This window comes from Mugil cephalus, chromosome 19, assembly GCF_022458985.1.
Source record: "Mugil cephalus isolate CIBA_MC_2020 chromosome 19, CIBA_Mcephalus_1.1, whole genome shotgun sequence".
In the NCBI taxonomy this organism is placed as follows: Eukaryota; Metazoa; Chordata; class Actinopteri; order Mugiliformes; family Mugilidae; genus Mugil; species Mugil cephalus.
In genome coordinates, this window is record NC_061788.1 from 20,320,675 (window position 1) to 20,333,917 (window position 13,243).

The 13,243-nt window shown below is 38.5% G+C and overlaps 1 protein-coding gene across 3 annotated transcripts in view; it reads left to right on the forward strand.

Annotated features, from left to right (window-relative positions):
- rab27b (RAB27B, member RAS oncogene family) overlaps positions 1 to 13,243 on the forward strand; it is a 57,617-nt gene that overhangs the window by 34,798 nt on the left and 9,576 nt on the right. For all 3 annotated transcript variants that reach the window (XM_047570702.1, XM_047570703.1, XM_047570704.1), the window contains exon 2: positions 8,917 to 9,088. In XM_047570702.1, coding sequence (XP_047426658.1) covers positions 8,936 to 9,088 — 153 coding nt within the window. In that variant the 5' untranslated portion in view covers positions 8,917 to 8,935. The remainder of the gene's footprint in view (positions 1 to 8,916; positions 9,089 to 13,243) is intronic.

Sequence of the window (13,243 nt, forward strand, 5' to 3'; positions counted from 1 at the left end):
GTGTTACACTCAAGTGCAGTATCACATGTCCTCTTGTGCAATACTACCTCTTGTGCAATACTACTTTGACACTTTAACCACAATGTCACTTTAATTTTTTTTCTTTTTTAACCACGCCTCACTTTATTTATTTTATTTATTTATTTGTCATACCATATCTGCTGTTTTATTATTTTCCACAATCCATCTCTTTTCTGTTACTGGCAGCAGGTCTGCCATTGTACATAAGATGCTGTTTGTTTTTTGTTTTTTTCTTGTTTTTTTTTTTTTGCAATTTTTATTCTTTTGTTTTCTATTCTCTTGCTCTTATTTTATGTACTGCTCTTCACCCTCCTAATTGCCCTTCGGGGATAAACAACCTTTTTTTTTCAGTTCTGATTGTGATTCTGAAAATGCAAGATGAGGTGCTATATGTTATGTAACGTTGATAAAAAGATCTTTTACAGTGTATGTACTAAACAGTACAAGCAGCAGGGGTGAATAACTTTGCTTTAGGGCCCAGGCTTCAGGACTGGAGATCAGGGCAGACACTGGAGCTGATAAGGATGCTGTGTGTTTTCTAAGGTCCTGGAGGCAAACAGCAGGACCAGAAATCCAGTCAGCTGACTGATCATGTGACTTCCTGACTAACTCAATAGGCAACCAGGGACAATTGTGTCAGAGTACAGATGTTGGTCACTGAAGAGATCTTTCTTGTGTGCTAATACTGCTAATTATCTGTATTTAGTTGTGTCAGTTTAAGGTCCCTATTATTGTAACTGATGCCATGAACAAAATTAATTACACCCATGCTATTTTTCTCTTAAAGGTTGAGGCTTCATTACCACTTCCTGAATTTCCACTGCAGTTTTTTTGGGAATGAGTTGTAACTCTCGTGAAGTCTCATCTAAGCAATATCCCATAATTCTCTTAAATTCTCCTCATTCGAGGCTTTACTTTGAGGGAGATGAACTGGTCACATGACCCCGTGCTTCATCTCCGGTGATGGTGAAATGTGAAAAAAGTGTTTCCATTGCACTTTTGCGATAAACTTTTATATCGATCTGTCTGAAAAACCACCTCATGAGAGTGTAAAAATGTTTTCGTAATGTTTGAGAGGTTTTTCGAAATGTAGGAGTTTCCATTACCTTTTTTTTTATTGCGATATTTAGATTTTGTACATTTCTAGGGGAAATGGAAATGGAGCAGTTGATGTAAACCTGTGCTACCCCAATTAGACTAAATTAAAAATTTCCTCTAAGCTCCTCAGTTGGAACAACTGGCCGTATTGGAGTTGATCACAAGGACTATTCAAGCAAACATGAAAGGGTGGTGGAAAATACTGGCGCCTTATATCTCTCTGGATGGATAATGCTGTGCATCCTTGGCCCGCGTGTGGTAAAATCAAATGATATGCTGAGTTGAAAGGAGAGACTGGAAATTTGGAGTAACAAAGCAAGTGGTCTTTTAACCAGTGTTAAAGATGAAGGAAGTTGAAGTTACTATGGGTTGCATAAGTAAAAACGAAGTTCTCTCTTGGGCTTTTTCTGCTAAATGAATTCAGCATCATCATAAAAGTTGTATTTCAGGCAGATTGGACACTCCACACTCCACAGCATCTCAAGAAAGTTCCTTTGATCAGGCTATGCATTTCTCATCAGACAATTTTATTTAGTATCCATGTAAAAAGTTAAGTTGGAATCTCAATTGGGGTGAAGAAATATTGTGCACGTAAATATAACAATTGATGTCCTTCGTGGTGATTGATGATCTTTCCTCTGGTACCCTAAAATGTTATTGAAAAGTGACATCTCCCAAAATAAAAACATTGCAGGATGAAAATACAATAACTAACAATTGGTTCTTTTGTCCCATCAAACTTATTTTTCCAGCCAATGTGTGTTAGAGAACATTGGCATAGGTCACCCTATGGCCTCAAGTGGACGCCTACATAATGGTTTGTTTTTTTCAACCAAGACATTTCACTTGAATTGGAGAGTTCAGCATTTCAGCGTAGTCCCTGTTTCTCTCTTGCTGCGGCCTGTAAGATTTCACCATATTATAGTCTGTACACTGAAAAACAATACAATCAACAAATGGGACAAACATTTTTCCCAGACACAGCTATCCTAACACTATTCCATGTACAAGTCCTCAGTTGTTCGTTGTGTAACCAGGTTAAACTGAAAACACCACAGTTATTAGAGTCATGCGAGCAGCATGCAGCACAATTCACGATTGTGCCTCTCCAGCTTGAATTCCAGGGCTCTTGTATTTGATCAGGTTTCATGTGGCTGCATGTAATGGAATTAGGGGTCCTGCACATAAAATGTTTCATTTATTTATTTCACAAGAGGACAGGAAATGCTCATTTGGAATATGATGATCCCTAATACCATCAAAGAACATCTTGTTGCTTGTTACTGCTTCTTGCTGTTGAGTTTTGCTTTTTTACACTTGCAAGAAATTAGTTGTCAGACTAACAGTGATGCTTTTGCATTTGCCGCTGTGTGGTCAGTCCTCCTGTTTTGAAAAGAAACCATGAAATGTTAAAAGCCGTCACTTCTTGTCTGGCAGCAAAGAATCACCAGACTGTGAGCAAATAGAAATTCTCTCAGGAGATCGCTGGAGAAACTGTGAGCTGGGTCTCTGCTGTGTTAAAGCAACCACACACAGAATGGCAGAACATATTGATTTAGACGGAAATGTCACAGGTTTTTACTGCAGGACTGTAAACACAATCTGTTCAGTCACTAGTCCTTCTGTGTGGATGTTCGCACAAGACATTGATAGGCCTTTTTTATTGGCTTCTTTGAAAATTTAATACACCTGCAATTTGAGCATCAAAGCCATCAGTCTTTGATCGGCTTCATCTGTACTGTCCAAACTAAGACAGTGGTAAATATAATAAGGGCCTTACACAGGGCTATTGTAGGAAATGTTTGGGTGGTGATGCTGGAAGAAAGGTCAGGGATTCCAAAAAATCTTTAAGATTCATCATCTGGAGACCAAGAGCGCTGAAGAAGGATGGACAATTCTTTTAGATAATTTGACAGTTTAATTTTATGTTTTTAGTAAATTTTGACTCACATAGATACATATACATATACATATACATATATTACACACATTCTATATAACGTTCTATATAAGACACAGTTAATAGATAAATGCAACTGTATCTTTTCTGGAGAAGTCACCACGTTCATCTTTCTGTGTTTCCTTAGATGTGCCTTACTGTTCTGCTAAGTGGGTCTAAACGCTAAAAGGCTTTGGACAATCCGAGGGGTAAACCAGGAGGATGTCTGGCCAAATTGAATAATCAAGGGTCAATCTTCATTCATGTTAGCAGTTATTGATCGCCGACTCCAGAGAATACATTTGAAACGACAGCCAAGGCCCTCAACAGAAGCCACTAAACAGATGGAAAACAAATTAGTCGTCTGATCTGTTTAAGATGTCTGGGAGGCCGCAACAGTCAAATGTAAAGGTCCCTGACGAATGTATGCTGACATTTTCTGAGCAATACATTGTTGGGAAACAAATGTATTTTAACACAGTTTAAAAGAATATAGCTGAAATATATACAATTTGTGGATATCCAACCTTAATGCTTTTATTTATCATCATTTATCATTTGAAAGCTTTGCATTCTCGTGCTAACGTCACAAAATGTTAAGTATTCATCTTTATCTGCAGCGTAGGTTCAGCGTACATTTGTAATACCCCTTTTTGCAATTCTGCACTCAGATTCAGATTGTGGTAATGCTTACAAGAGTATATAGGAAATGGTGCAATCAGGCTCTTGATCACATTAATAGAAGCCCTCCTTATAAATTAAGAAAGTACTTGTCAAACAAATCAAACAAATGTCTTTAGAGAAAAGTATGCATCTCTTTGACATCAGTACTAAATCAGGGATCTGGCACTATAATCAGCCTTTCCAACCCAATACCCATCCATACTCGTTTAATCATTAGAAGTGCAAAGTCTTTATGATCACGAAAAGTAAATAATTATTGTCACTCTTTAAATCTCTTAAATCATGGATGTTACGTCCTAAGTGCACTGAGCCTAATTTTGTTTGAGTTGAGATACTGTAATTGATTTAGTTTGGTCTTATGTTTAGGAAACTTTCTTGAAGGACAGGACAGCACAAGGCTGCCAAATGTTTGTTGAAAGGATCTGGTGCTGATAGATATAAAAACTAAAGCCCTGTTGACAACTGGTATTATCCTTAATATCGCAAGTGGACAGCTCTAAGGACAGGCGTGAACACACCCAGAATGCACTGAGGACGCACACATATCCAATCACTGGGAACATTTGGAGGAGGTCTGGGCTGCACTGAAGGAGCTCGTACAGAATACACTTACTCAATGTTCTCAGGATCGCCATATTAATGGCAGGAATGAACGAACGTATTTAGAGCTGTCTACTTGTTATCGGGTACCCGCTACATGTTAATGCCAGGTGTGAGCACCCTTTAACAGAGGTGTTGGTCGTAGTGTGACCTCCTCCTTGAGAAAGTATAAAACTGTAAACTCTATAAATATTCTGTTGTCCAGTTGTAAAATCTACCCAAAGTCAGATGTTCTGCTCAGGTCCATCTGGTCTTACAGAGGAGAATAAATCTAATTTGGGAATCAAACTTTGGTTTGAATGAAAATGTATTAAACCGAAATGAATTATTCAGTGTTTTAATTAAAGGATCATGGTTGAATTATTTATTAGCCCAAAGATACAACACTTCTTTGAGAAGATAATGAGTACATGGCTGTTGTTTCTCTCTCCCTTTTAGTATAAATCCTAAATAGTATATTCAAGTTACTTAAAAATATAACCTACAGTTGCCTTTCCCTCTTAGTCCCTCTTACACTTTCTCTTGTCTGAATTTTTTACACATTGGATTGTTTGTCTAAGATATCAATGCTGTGTGGAAGGTGAAATTTTGGGGTGGCTATGTCTGTCTGTCCTGACTGAAATACTGGAACTACTGCTTCAAATAACATGAAATTTCTTACAGTCTGTTCACACTGCATCATAGAAACATTGGGGCAAATTCATGTCCTGTCCCCTTCCTGCTTACGCAAAATTCAATAATAACACTGAGATTTAAATATTAGGTAGCAAAGGAAAGCCTTTATTTATTTTAAATGACATCATGGATCACACATCTTGACATCTTGTATTACATTACAAAGGTTATAAGGACACCCAGTCTTTTACACAATGTAACCACTTGGGCAGCAAAGTGAAATTACTCAGATGAGTATCTTATATTGGAGCTACCTTTGTATGTAATGTCTGCCACATGTTGTTTTTCGCAATCTGCTCTTCACATTGAATACACAGCGGGTAATAAACAGGTGTGTTTAAGGCAGCGAAGCACTGAAAGGTTGTAATTGCACTCCAGCTCTGTCAGGTGGATTTATGCTTTCCTGTGCAAGTGTAGATTCTCCAGGCGGTGAAACTGATTTAAGGTCAGTGTAGAATTTAATTTGTTGGCCGTAAAAGCGACACAAGATATATATGTTGTACTTCATTGGGCCATGATGTTCATTCATTACATACTGAAGAACTGAGATCGAGGGCCAGTGAGATTGGTATCACATATATAAAACTAAATTTTTCTTTATAAATATATAAAACTAAAACTATTTTCTGTGGTTTTATGATGGTTACCATCATATTGTCAACAATATTGTCATCAATTGTTCGAGTTAGGGAAAGGTGGTTTCCACATTTAAAAAAACATACAATCATGTAACATTGGTCAGAGATGCAGTAAAGATGTTACCAGTGACCTCATCTACCAAAGTCAACTAGTCTTTCTGACATATAGTGTGTGTCTCGGTTACTTTTCTCCGTTTTCCATTCTTTCTTTCTTTCTTGCTTTGTCTCATTCTTTTTTGCCAATGTTGGCAACAACGTTCTACAATGACATTCTGACCATTTTGGTATGGACTCAGACATCTGGACAACTTGCAAACATTAATGGTGTTCTTAAACAAAGCTACAGCAAAGGCAACTGCACGTATTTGAGCTTTCTTGTATAACTCACAACTCAGCATTTAGTTCAAAGCATAACTGTAACCGAACTTCTGCCGTATAAGACATGTTTGACTTGTTTGGTTGAACATTCTTCACGTAATGAAGTTAGTTGCTTTAGGCTTTCAAGTAGTTATCAGATTCTAGATGCTTCTACTGACGTATTGTCAGTCAGCCTTGTGGAGGTCTGAGGTCACAAACATGAAGATACGGAGCATGCTGCCTCAGATAGTCATTTTAGTTCTCTGTGGCAAAAGGCTGCTCGTCCTTTACTCAGCATTACCATCTTATACATAAGCTCAATCTGGTAACCTAGAGCTACACAACTCGATTAGTTTGTGAATCTGCAGACTGTGTGTCAGAGTGTGACTTGGAGCCGTATGTTCTTATCACATGGTTTTAAAGGGTAACAGAGGGGGGAGATCAAAACACAACTTCCTTGATGGGTGTCACGATAGTGACAGTAATGATGTGTTTTCACACAAAGAGAAGTGATCTCTTTGCAGAAAGAATTTCTTCTCTCGTCCTGTCTTTCACTGTTTGTTTCCTCTTCCTCCAGTTGTGTGATTGACCATAAACATTTAATGCCTGTGTATTTTATTTGCTGTTGCTTGTCATTGTGATAGTATACCCTCAATGTAACAAATTTGTAAACTGGTGTCTTTAGCCTAGCTGCTTAATGCTACAGTAGTGAAGCTAAATCAAAACTCGAATCCAAAAATAGAAAAATGTCAATGTAAAATGTCAATTTAAGTCTGAAGTAGTTATTTTTACAACAACATTGCCACATTTATAGAATTATTCTATTCTATTCTATTTGTTGTCGGGGTTACTGTGTGTTGTCCCGTTTTCTGGGCTCAGCTGACCAAGCTGCTGTTAACTTCTTTAGCCTGGGGGAATTACATTTGATCACACAACAAGCATTCCCAGTTTTCCACCAATGACAGCAAATCAATAAACTTGATCTCCATTGTATCACCCCTGTGCGCCTTCAGAGGCCTTCATCAATACCAGGACTAAAGGAGGCTAAATGTGTGGGAGCAACATAAAAAATAAAGTATAAGTGCATCCTAATATAGGAAGAAAACGCGAATCAAGGCAAATTACTTACTGACCAGTGTTTTCCAGACACTGAATATTATTCCAGACCTTGCAGTTCTACATTTCTGATGTGAACATAACATTTTAAATGCAGTCTTTTCAGCTAACTGAGTTGATGCTACCTACTGACTTGTGTGTTCCCACCAAGGAGGAATAGCATTTGTTTGTTGTAGTCAGTTTTAAGATTATTTATTTTCGAGTTGTTAGACCGTTAGCTGAGACGTTTGAGCCTTCTGTTGCTGTACTTCAGTAGGAATTATTGCATTAGTATGCTGGTGTGCTAATGTAAAATGCAGCGCAATAATGCAGAAGGCTACAAATACAGCATGTTAATAACTACTGTGACCAGTGCGCGGATTAAGAGCATACAATGGCACTGTCAATTACCTTACGGTAATTAGCTTTATGAAAATAACTTCTGATTGAAAATTCTATGAATGTCAGTATATTATCTTTGCTTCAGTCTGAATGTTACAGAAAATTTGGCCACACTTGAGTCTCACTGTACTGTCTGATGTACAAGTAGGTTATTGTGAGAAGACCAGAGTTCCTGCTAAATCCCAGACATCACTATAATAAAGTGTAGTGTTATACATGCTACCTCTCAGCTGACTGAATTAGTGTCTTGTGATCCTGTCTCTAAATATACCACATTTAACTCTGAGGCAAACCAACCCCAGACAAACTCAAGCCAGTAGATCCACGAACACTTATATTCCCAAGTATCTATAACTTGGGATCAATGACTTGATGTCTGTTTAAATCTTTGAAACGTCAACGACGTGTGCCCTGTTGTACCAAAATACATACTTAATACTTAATATATACTTAATACTTACAAAAAAGTTGTAGTGTGTCAGATATTGGTCCTTGAGGGACACCTTTAATAGTCAAGCCTGAGAATATCAAAATAAATTTTTAATTAATTAATTAATTATTTTTTTTTTTTTTAACATGTTCTGTAGGGCAGTCTCCTGGCTAGTCATATTCCCAAGTATTTAAAATGCTGTTTCAGTGAATCTATGTCTGTTTAAAGCTTGTATAGGATGGGCAAAATCAAGGCACACGCTGCAATGAGATGCATATATTGTGTTTATATTTCAGAACAAGTTTTGTGGTGGAGGTTTATACTGTTGATACAAAATAAAATAATTACTGCTACAAAATAAATAGCAGTGGGCCTACTTGCTATCCTTGAGGGACGCCTTTATCAATCCTTTCGGAGTGGGACTAAACGTTATTTTTATCTACCTCATTTCGATTAAAATGGAGTAACTTCTGCAGGTGCAGAATAAAATTATTAAGTTCCAACTGCCTTTGTCCTATGATTCACTATTGAAATACATACAGATGAACACAGACAAAACTAATAGATGTATTGAACCTGGTAAATGAGTTGTTTATACAGTATGTTACTTTTTCACAGTCTCTTCTGCTTTCTTATATTCACATACACTTTTCTCACCGGCTGTCATGCTCTCAGACAAACGTACACAAACCTATTTTTTTCCCAGAAAGCTGTGTTCTGGTCAAGATGACCTGATGATCCCCACTACTATAATTCAACATGACAGTGACACACACAAACACATACTCCTTTCTGATCATGTTTTCTGTCCACTTACTTGTTTGTTGAATGGTCTCTTATTTCCTCTTTTCTTCAGTTCCATTATTTAAGTCATTATCTATTTTTTCAGATGCATACTGAAAAACCATGGAGGATGTGACTTATTTTTCTCTGTTTGCGCCAGTACGTGACTTTGTGTCTCTGTCTGTTTTCCACAGGTTTATTGCGGTCATCACTATGACTGATGGAGATTATGACTACCTTATAAAGCTCCTTGCCCTGGGGGACTCCGGTGTAGGGAAGACCACATTCTTGTACCGATACACAGACAACAAGTTCAACCCCAAGTTTATTACCACAGTCGGCATCGACTTCAGGGAAAAGAGAGTGGTGAGTTTTTAGGAGGAAAATCTGGTCAATGTTTTTGTTGTGAAGTTGAGTAATTTATTTTTGCCCTTGTAGTTTGAATGAGCTCATCTCAAGTCTCCTGTCAGTTTTCTGATACCCCCTGCATGCCGAATATGGAAGCTTGGTTACCATAGTTACTGTGGCATTTTCTCTGGACTCCACTTATCAAAGAACAAACAGTGGGTCAGGTCAGGTCTGGATTTTGTGCTGCTTACCTCCTACAATGGTTACTGGGCTGAATCACAGTCAAATTAATTTAACTACCATATGGATATCAAAATGGTGTCACATCCATCCTGGAATAACCTAAAATAAATCTGTGAGGATATAGCGTTGGTTATACACGAATTACTGTGGCATAAACAACATAACTAAAGCCCTATTCACACAGGATTGGTTTTACCTGAGGACGTCCTATGATTCAGATATTAATGTGACGCATTCGCACAGGTCAGCTCCACTTTTATGGATAAGCACATTAATGAGTGATTTAATGTAATTTAATTAAAAAAAAGAAAAATTTCACAGTTTGATGACCTACGTTAACACTCTACTGTTAAAATTTAGAATTTCCAAGTATTTAAACTATAAAGGGCTAATGAGAAATTTCATTTCTGATCCATTTTCTGCCTGATTATTGCCACACCTGCTGAATCAAGAAAATCACTAAAATAGGAGCTACCTGACAAAGTGAACAGATGATGAAAAGATCCTCAAAAACTAGACATCATGCAGAGATCCAAAAAAATCAGGAACAAATCAGAAGAAAGTCATTAAATTCTATTAATCTGGAAAAGGTTATAAAGTCATTTCTAAAGCTTTGTGCCTCCAGTGAACCTCAACCAGTGAAAAAAACAAATTAGTGCCTTAATCGGACTATAACAGGAGAACTTAAGTGCATGTAAACGCATTTCTGCGTCTCATTATCCAATTGAGACCCAGACAATGCGATTGAAATTCGATTTTCTCCGGCATGTATACAATGAATCGAAGTTTTCAATTGGATAATGCCTGTGCGCATGCTTCACAACCACCATGCTGGCATGTAACCCCGGAACAAAAACATCCAAGACAGCTGGTCGCAGAAGATAAACAGAGCTGGTAGAAGAACGATCTGAGGGATAGCGCGCGTCTTATCTGCACCAGAAGTAGCGCGAACATTACGTACAAGATTAAAAAATGTAGTATTATCCGTCTGGTTGTTGTTTAAAATGCCAGTCTGCCGCATGAACAAATCTTGTTTATTATATGACGTCATAGTTCGGGAAAGTGAGCCATATTAATGTGGTATTAACCTGCTGAAAAGACACATATCGCCACCTAGTATGGAGGAGGTGAACAGTTATTCAATTTTCTCCGCTGCATGTAAACTGGGACAAGGACTGTAGTCAGAAAGTCGAATTTCAGGCATAGCTCGATTAAGCTCTGCATGTAAACGCACTGAGTGAGAGCCATTATCCACAAATAGTGAAAACATGGAACAGTGGTGAACCTTCCCAGGGGTGGCCGGTCCACCAAAATTGCCCACGATCTCAGAGTCAGCTCATCCAAGAGGTCACAAAAGACCCCACAACAACATCCAAAAAACTGCAGGCCTTGCTTGCCTCAGTTAAGGTCATGCTCATGACCCGACCATCAGAAAGAGACTGAGCTAAAATGGCCTGCGTGGCAGAGTTCAAGACGAAACCACTGCTGAGCTAAAAGAACATAAAGGCCCATCTCAGTTTTGCCAGAAAGCATCTTGATGTTTCAAAAGATTTCAAGGAAAACACTCTGAGGACTGACGAGACAAAAGTTGAACTTTTTGGAAGGTGTGTGTCCCATTACATCTGGCGTAAAAGTAACAGAAAAAGGACACCATAGCAACAGTAAAATCTGGTGGTGGTAGTGTGATGGTCTTGGGCTATTTTGTTGCTTCAGAACTTGGGAGACTTGCTATGATAAATGGAACCGTGAATTCTGGTGTCTACCAAAAAATCCTTAAAGAGAATGTCCGGCCATCTGTGGCATGACCTCAAGCTGAAGCCAATTTGGGTTCTGTAGCAGGACAATGACACGAAACACACCAGCAAGTCCACCTCTGAATGGTTAAGGAAAAACTAAATGAAGACTTTGGAGAGACCCAGTCAAAGTCCTGACCTATTGAGATGATGTGGCATGACCTTAAAAAGGCAGTTCATGCTGGAAAACCCATTGCATGATCATTTGCAGTTGTTGGGTGGCCAACCCGTTATTAGGTTTAGGGCAATCACTTTTTCACACAAGGCACACGAGTTTTCTGTTGAACAGTTCATTTAAAAACTGCATTTTGTGTTTAATTGTGTTACTAATATCTAAATTTGTTTGATGATCTGAGACAAACATACATCTCAGTGTAAGATGTTACCTAAATCAAAGGGTGGGTACTCTTTGGTTCCATAGGAAGTCTGAAATCCAGTCATTGCCGCTTTAATCCCACTGCTGCAGATGACTCATAACATTGATTACAGTTCTTCACCTCCCCTAAGTATGTATTTTTGTGCGTGTGCTAAGGTCACACCAGCTTTCAAACCGTTCTAGCCTGATTCAGACAGAAGTTGTCAGATGTGTGATCACAGTTGTTGTTCACTCCTGTCAGTGGATCCTCCTAGGGGTCCATGTGGGGCCTAATGCGCCAAATGCGAGACATTATATATATATACACACATTCATTGGTGGGCTCCTATGATGCTTTGGAGTATGTACCAATTAAAACACATAAACTGCCTGCTGCCTCTTTAACGACACAAAAACAACACACTACATGTAGTTTGACAAAATTATTGACCCAGGTTTCAGTTTTTCTGCAAAACAATGTCTTCCTTTAGGGTACTGTGTACTTTGCCACATTACCTATATATCTGGTGTATCATGGCAAAAACAATAAAATAATTACCACCATGATAATTTTCCTTAGAAGTGAAATACTGTCTGTGAGTATTACAAACCATTCAAATACACCAACGCACCTACTTTTTGTTTAGAAAACCCAGTGTTGTATTCCAGCAATCCTAAGCCACAGTAATGAGCTGCATCATAGGTTTCATTATACACTGACGAACCACACGATGAACACTCATGAAATGAATGGCACTGAGTGTCTCTTAACTACATGTCAAGGTCTGGGATATATACACACAATAGTAAATGAACAGCTTTGTCCTCATAATGAATGCAGATCCAGTCAGAAATAAAATTGCTCATGGTCAACAGTTTTGAGAACCCAGTCACAGTGGTCCAAGGAGGTAAAAACCATGAACAGGAAGCAAGCTGAGCGAGTTGTAAGGAGGTATAAACAAAGTCTGATCTACAGTCACTTTACTATGTAACTGGATTTAAAAATGCTCCTGGTCCACATACCACATGACACCTTTAGAACTCTTGAAGAGACCAAGCATCGCTCGGCCTGGACTGTGTTTTCGGCCCAGTTGTGACTCAGGGCAAAGGACTTGCTGTCTAGTGTAAATGTGTCATAATTTGCTTCCTGAACCGAAGGTCAGTTATCACCTGCAAAACTGAATGGAAAAGCACTGCTGTGAATGTTTCCCTTGTATACTCGGCATCAAGAGAGTGTCAGACAAGGTGACAGACTGACTCATCTGGAAGAGTCACAGATGCAAGTGATGCCTGAGGCTAGCTGGTGAGACCAAACCAGCTGCATCACCCGAGAGTTCATCATTACGCAGTCAGGACCACTGTCCAGAGTGTTAGACATAACTGCTGAGATGTTCACCACAGTGAAGCAGTGGAGAGGGGAAAACATGGAGGAACAGCTTTAATTGGGACATTTCTCTTCAAATAGCAAGTGAAAAGATGCTTAGTGAAAACTGATCTTTCAAAAATGCTGCACAGTGATACAGAAGGAAGGATTTAGCAAGTGTGGGAAACTATCATCTTGCAACAGTTTTCAAGCTCTGAAGCAATTATTTACTGGTAAATGATTTTACTGGTGTGAGTCACTTCTAATCTGCGTTTTGAGTTCAGGTTCTAAAAAGTATTTTTTACCGATTATCCAAACAGACCAAAAGTAAATAAATCAAATACATCACCTTTGTTGCCCAGCCCGACTTCTGCATAATTGATTGTTCAGTGTATGACCCAATGTTCTGATGACGTTTT